Raw genomic sequence first — 7,215 nt, 5'->3', positions numbered from 1 at the left:
TACTCCTATGCTGCAGAAACATCAAGCCTTGTGAGTGCATCTGTGGGCAGGCCTTCGTGTTTGCGTCAGCTGCAAAGCACGCTGCATTGCTCCAGGCACACTTTACAATGGCAATCCTAATATAATAACATACATATATACTGTTTTGAGATCATTTAATATACAAATGCCTGGTAATAAAATGTTCAAAACTTTAGTTAATTGTGCGACTCAAATAAAAGAGACAGAAAGTTTACGCTTACTTTGTTTTGTATTTGAGAATGCAAGTATTACTCCTGATTTTTTTTTTAAAGCATGTTAAAGCTTAAGTAAACGTGCCAGCGTCCTCTAGTGGACAAATTGGTTACAACAGCTAAGCGCTACCCTTGTGGTTTTCACTTAAAATGCATTCATTTTTAGTGTGTACTGTGTAGCTGGTCTGAAAGACAATTCAACACTTTTACTTTTACTGTGCTTTATATTTGTTATTTCTGTTGTAATTGGACACACAAACAAGAAATGCCAGCACGTCTCCTTACTTGAAGACCTTCAGACTGTAATAGGATTCAATTTCACAGAGGTGGGGAATGCCAACTTTATTTGATCCTTTTAACCATTGGAAGAGGTACAACATTTTTCCTTGGGTCATAAAGTTTTATTTCCTACATTACTTGTTGCTATCTTGCATTACCAATAATGTGTTTAAGATGCTTTTGGTTAACTCTCCTGACCATACGCATTTGTTTTATACTTTGACGTCTAGACCCAATTATCAGGTATAAAAAAAAAAATAATGCCAGAAACAGAGAATTCCCATAAGTGCTGACTATATGTTGTTGTTTTTTATTCTGTCAAAGTACATGTTGAAACACGTCAGTTACAATTTCTAGGGAACCGTTTGTGAATGAAAAGGCATAAACTGTAATACGCCGTGCTGACTACCATGATTGCAAATTCAGTGAAAACCATTACAAATAACTGCAAGTTATCAGCATGCATGCAATGTGTGGATATTTTTTAGAAGAATGCATATAACAATTTCACCTATCCGCTATAATATTCATCACATAACATGATGTAGTGCCCATTCTTAATCCATTTCACTCTGCAGGCTGTGCTTCATTTGCATTAAAATGAGTGTATGAAGATAGAGTGGGAAGGTGGGGACGCATTCGTGGATGCGTACAATTTATGATGCATAGTGGCACAAAAGGAGGAATAAATCAATTAAGACTCCATAAAACATATGCGCACGCATGAAAATACACTGGAAACTAGTCTGATCATGGCAGCATGAAGGAGGGAGTCACCCTTTAACGTAACTGTTGCAGTGTGAAAAAAACAACAGCAGGTGGAGCCCTCGAATTATCAAGCATCAACGACAAAAGCCACTGGAGGGAGCTCTAGTAGAGCTACACTGGTCACAAAAAAAAAAAAAAAAGCCTGGCTCATGACAACTACCGGTACACAGTGTGTGACAATAAAATGTTGTACTGCATCAACAAACATTTATTCCAATTGTCTGATGATGAAAGAAGGCAAGAGGAAATAAACTTCCACAACGAGTGATAACATTACAGTACGTTATGATCAACCAATAAGAATAAAACGGCATGCATGGAATGTTGTCGACTACTATGAGTTTGATTAGGGATCACGGAGAGATGCGCTGGCTTTCATTATGAAAAAAATTCAACCCGGTTAAGGGAATGTACACCTTATCTGAACCCGCTATTCTACATACAAGTACACAGGCGTACAGAAAGGATTTTTGGGAGGGAAAAAAAAAAAAGAGTAGTTGACTGAGGTGTGACTGCATGTACCAGCTCACAGCGGTGATTGTAGGAGAGGAAATGGAGGATGTGGATCAGTGCCATGACGACCGAGCTGTGCAAGCGGCTCTTCTGCTGTGACTACCGCAGAAGCGACCACTTGATCTGTTCTTTAGCAGACTGAAGGACCTAGGAAGGAAACATTGTTTTAACTTTTAAACACATTTCATTTGCACAAACATCATCTAATTAATTTTAGACTTTAATTAGAGTTGATTCTTCAGGACAAGTTACTGGAATGCGTTAGGTGAATTTGCATTAGCGGATTTGTAAAGAAGTCCTTTTTTTTTTCAGGAGCACAAAGTCTAATTTTTTTATCTGCAGGCACACTATAGAATACTACAGTCTTGAAAAAGTAAAACTCCAAAGAGATACAGTATTACCAACCTGGGTGACAGTCTGCTCAGTCAAAGGCACATCATCCCCCTGGAAAAAAAACCAATATTTTTTAGGATCATGGCAACATCGCAGTATACCGGTATGTCCTATAAACCAAGAGGAGAAGGAGGGTCTTACCCTTAGGGCCACACGGTGAACAACTTGCTGAGGGTCACTCTCGAGGATCACCCTGTAGGAGGCAGCAAACACACGCTTAACATTACAACAATTTGGACAGTGGAGCTGCAAAAGTTGGATTAAAACCCTGGAGAACCCACGGGGTCAAATTTGGCCCCTATAAATTCTGCTACTCAAATAACAAAGACCTTTTTTTTCCCAGCAGTGATTTTGTCCCTGTGTTCTTGTTTCCATTGGCCAAAGTGTGTTTGTACATTCAAAATCCAGTTCTAAAATCCATCCATCCATTTTCTTAACCGCTTTTCCTCAAAAGGGTCGCGGGGGGCACTGGAGCCTATCCCAGATGGCTTTGGGCAGTAGGCGGGGTACACCCTGAACTGGTTGCCAGTCAATCGCAGGGCACCAGTTCTAAAATGCAACAAATAAAACAAAAAAAATTATATTGTTCAATGTAGCTGTGTATTTGATTGATTATTTTCTTAAATTCTAAATAGTTTACTGACAGTTTTTGTTATTCTGATTTTTCGAAACGATACCCCTAAATCCCAAAAGGGTCAAATTTTGCCCTAATCCTAAATTAGGGAATAAAGGGTTAAAATTGAAAAAACATATATTTTGGTGTTCAGTGAACTTATAGCAGTCATTTAATGTATAATTCATAATTTCCCAAAGAAGAAAAAGGTTCTTGGGTTCTCCAGGGTTAAGACACTCACGGTTAACTTACCCTCCATCGACGATTTCATCCACAGCCAGGAAGAGTCCCTCCATGTTGTCCAACAAAGCTCTGCGCTCAACATTTTTTCTGTCGTTTCAGGAGAGGGGAAAAACACTTTTGCTTGAATACTTATAAAAAGTGACATGTTGAATTAAAATGTTAATAGCATACCTCAACATCTGACTGAGGGAGTCAAAAAGGCAGTTTAGAACAGCCATGAGCATAAGCTGTTAAAAACAAAAGCAAAACAAAAAGCTCCGATTTAGACAACTGTACTTCAATTTTTCCAAAGTTACAAGAATAATAGTTGGTTCATTACTACAAAAATAATGCACATTTGTACTGATGTCAATTGGTACTTAAATTGTTTTTTTTTTTGTTACAGCTCAAATAAATTGATTCTCAATGGGTAGAAGTATTGTTGTGGTAAACAAGCAAGTTTAAGATTACCTCATTTTCATGTGAACTTCCAATCACATAAAAGAAGAGGTCAATGTTACTCTTGTAGACAACAGTGAGGCCTTCCAGTAATGCGATCTCACCTTGTAACAAAAAAAATCATAAACATACGTTTTCGACATGTCATGGGGAAATATGCATTTAATTTTTATTTTTTAAATAGTATGGCATCTCTTACTGTCTGTCCTATGTGTTTTGTTGAATATGTTCTTTTCAAATGCTTTCTGTTCCTTCACTGTGGGGTACGTGTCATCATAATACTGCAGATACATGTATTTGGGAGTAATTAATGAACAGGCAACAGAATTAAAATCTTAACAAAATAAATTACATTTAGTCTACCATACCTTGGCATAAAGTCTGTCTCCATCATTGTCTAGAATGAGAATTGCCTTCACGGTGTATAAAGATGGTTCCTGTTTAGATAACAAATCGTTACAAACAATAAAATACAGTTAACATTTTACCAACAGTTGTTTGTGTCACTTCTACTGGTTATAGACGTAAACAAATGGTCATTACTCCAACAAGGACACAATGGAAAAGAGTGAAGGAAGAACAAAAGCAGTTAAAAAATATATATATATACCACATATAGTAAATTGTAGCCTACTGCTTTGGACACTTTTTAAAGGTGAACCGGATGAAACGTGACACTTCCACATCACCACCAACTATGAAAGCCAACCTTACGGAGGCTAGCTAGTTAGCCAACAGCTTGCTCTATTTAGAACCCAGTAAAGCGAACGAACTAACGCCATTCTTATGTTGGTAATATTACACGGCGTAGTTACAAACCGAAAGCTTATTCGACAACGATAAGGTGTCAAATACATATGAGAATCTACCTTACCAATATGGGGGTATCCATCTTGTTTCTTGTTAGCAAAACCGTAGTCGACGAGCCGGAGCCCACGTGACAGGTTACGGTGAATGAGGCTCTTTCCTATTGGCTGGCGTAGCTCTACAGAGCCGGAAACAGGAAGTCACATTGGCGAACTCAACGTCAACGAATCAAATTTAGCACCTTTGTTGCTAACTCTAGCAACTTCTCAGACGACTCAGCAACCCCCCTCCCCCACAATACCCCAGCAACAAATAGCTATTTAAAACAAAACAAAAACGTTTGATTGAATTTGATTCAAAGGCTTAAAGGCATGTTATCTCTGTCGTTTAAGAGCTCTCGAGCTGAAAAGGAGCATTAATTGCTAAATGTACCTGATAAGCTCTTTTAAACCGTTCAGAAACTGTGGTTCAAACCAGACAAATGTGAATATGAATATCAATATATAAGACAAATATTAATTAAACAAACCTTTAAATAAACACACAAAAAATGTTGATGAACAAACACAAAAAAATTACCACAAAATATATGTATATTTTATAATGTAATGCCACAGTGTAATCAAAATTTTACGTAATTAATTCCATTAGATCATCACGCAGTGATGGTCATTTAGCCATTTATGGCAACAAATACAAAACTTCATTAGCGTTTCTTAAAGTCACAGTGTGTAGAATTTAGTGTCATCTAGAGGTGAATGAATAGAATGCAATGACCTAAATTCAAAGGCAAAGGCATTTTGAAGCTCGCAAACTACGGTGCTTTAGCGAGACCACACTTTGCAAAGATGGTGGTGGACTGTCGGCCTCTGAGCAACGCGACCTGTGTAATATAATTACCAATTACTAGACCTGTGGTTACTGTATATAGAAAAATGTACATTGATGTGATAGATATTGCATATTAGATTGCATATTATTGAAATTAATAGTGGTACTGCTTAATGTAGAAATTTGCCCAAAATATCTTTACAATAGCTATTTTATTTTACCATGAATGACTCAAAATCATCTAATTAGCAAATTAACACCGTAGTGGTTCACAATGGGTAGGCTACTCCTGCAAGCCTCTGACCGATAGTTTTTCGGTTTGGGGTTTGAATTTTCCGCCCTTTATCTGTGGATGCGACGTAATGCGCGCATTGTGTACATGAAGAAGGGAGTGTGCAGTTTCATTATTTGGCCAGACACGGCAGTAGCGATTCCAAATTAAATTTTCTATATTGAATATATAATATTGAAAAATAAAAAATTCTACTCACTTTCCCTGTAGAAATGAGTTGACATTTACGTCCTCTGCCCATTATACTTTTGTAGACTTTAGAGATGCTGAGTTTGGGGGTAAAAGTAGATGCTCACATTAGGCTGGTTGATAGTTTGAAATAGCCCCTGTTGTTCAGTCTGATATATATAACAAGCTGCAGTGTTATGAAATCTACTTTTCATATAGTATAAAAGTCTTTACCAATTACAAGGACCCAAAATGGATCCCAGGTAAATTGCTGTCATAAACAAGCTATTTGTTGGGATTCCCAATCACTGTGCCATATTGATTTGTACTTAATTTGTCTAAAAATTATTATTTACAGTATTTTTGTTCTGTGCCAGCGATTTACAGGAACAGGCAGAACAATGAAATGGGCTTCCACTAAATGGCAGAGAGTACGATAAACCTATGTATTGCCATGACTTATACAACAGAATTGAACTAAACAGGTCCAAAATATGTGAATAAATTAAGATAAAATCATCATTATTTTTGGACACAGTATACACTTTTTGTTTATTTGTTTGTCTTTGTAAATTTTGTTTAGTGGTATGCTGTGAGATTTTTGTCAGGTAAAATAAAATAAAATATTGCATGTGCCTTGGCTCAACAAAGATTGGGGAAAACAAGGACAAAAACAAAGACAAAGACCGATTGCATTGATAGCTAATAGGGATGAATGAGAGACGTGCGTATGATAAAATTGTGAAAATCAATCAGTGCAACCTCACATTGTCTTTGTGTGAGTATAATACAATTCTGTAAATGTTCTACAATAGTAAGAGTTAACATATTTTCCAATAAAAAGGTACATCCCTATCTTGTTTTCAATTTCCAAACAGGGAAAAAAATAAATTTATGTGGCGAGTTTGCATGTGGATCACTTTGGTCTGCTTGTACTCATCTTTTCTTTTCTTTTTTTCCTCCTACATTCAACCAACTCCAATTATCCTACCTCCCACTTCTGGGAAGCATTGGGAAAACCAGGCCAATGGGGTTTTCCCTCTATCTCAGTCTATAAATGACATCACAGTTTGGCCTGACTGTAAGATATTTTCAGTTAAGAGTTAAAAAAAAAAAAAAGCATAGCTGTGTATCGTGGTAAAGGCCAAAGCATTGTTTTATTGTAGAGAGAACATAAGTATTTGAATTCAAAACAACATTGCGGCCAACAAAGATTTTTCACAATGTTTATATAGTTAAACCATGGATCTCAAATTTAGCTTTACTGATAAAAAAAAAAAAAAAGAATTCTATGTTGTGCCTGAAACATGTAAGGATGCTGTTTAAGCTAGAAAAAAATATATAATAATAATGTTGAACTAATGTAGAAATATGAAACGTCATACATACAGTATGTGATGAATAAAAATGTATGTCAATTTAACATTTGCTGAAAATTTTCAATTCTTATGAATGCATGATTTAATGTAAGCTTGAAGATGTCATACATCTTTAATACAATCACGTGGTCCTATAAGTGATAAGTGATTATTTAAGATTAGCTGTATATATTTAACATGTCTGTCGTGTTTGTTGTGCAAGAATATTAAATATAGTATGAAGTTAGCCTTTTTCTCCTCACTGTAACCACAACAGTT

General features: G+C 36.3%; 1 protein-coding gene across 1 annotated transcript; it reads right to left on the bottom strand.

The window, feature by feature from the left end:
* Window positions 1-795: 795 nt before the first annotated feature.
* On the bottom strand, window positions 796-4,498 carry copz1 (COPI coat complex subunit zeta 1). The gene is made up of 9 exons (XM_077545708.1): window positions 4,355-4,498; window positions 3,849-3,917; window positions 3,680-3,761; window positions 3,493-3,584; window positions 3,214-3,269; window positions 3,052-3,129; window positions 2,328-2,379; window positions 2,199-2,237; window positions 796-1,940 (listed from the first exon to the last, which is right to left on the bottom strand). Exons 1-9 carry the CDS (start codon window positions 4,370-4,372, stop codon window positions 1,893-1,895), a joined length of 534 nt encoding a protein of 177 aa, XP_077401834.1. The 5' UTR covers window positions 4,373-4,498; the 3' UTR covers window positions 796-1,892.
* Window positions 4,499-7,215: the final 2,717 nt, after the last annotated feature.

This window comes from Vanacampus margaritifer, chromosome 1, assembly GCF_051991255.1.
Source record: "Vanacampus margaritifer isolate UIUO_Vmar chromosome 1, RoL_Vmar_1.0, whole genome shotgun sequence".
Classification (NCBI taxonomy): Eukaryota; Metazoa; Chordata; class Actinopteri; order Syngnathiformes; family Syngnathidae; genus Vanacampus; species Vanacampus margaritifer.
Note: the sequence above shows the minus strand (reverse complement) of the source record. Positions and strands in the feature narration are given on the sequence as shown.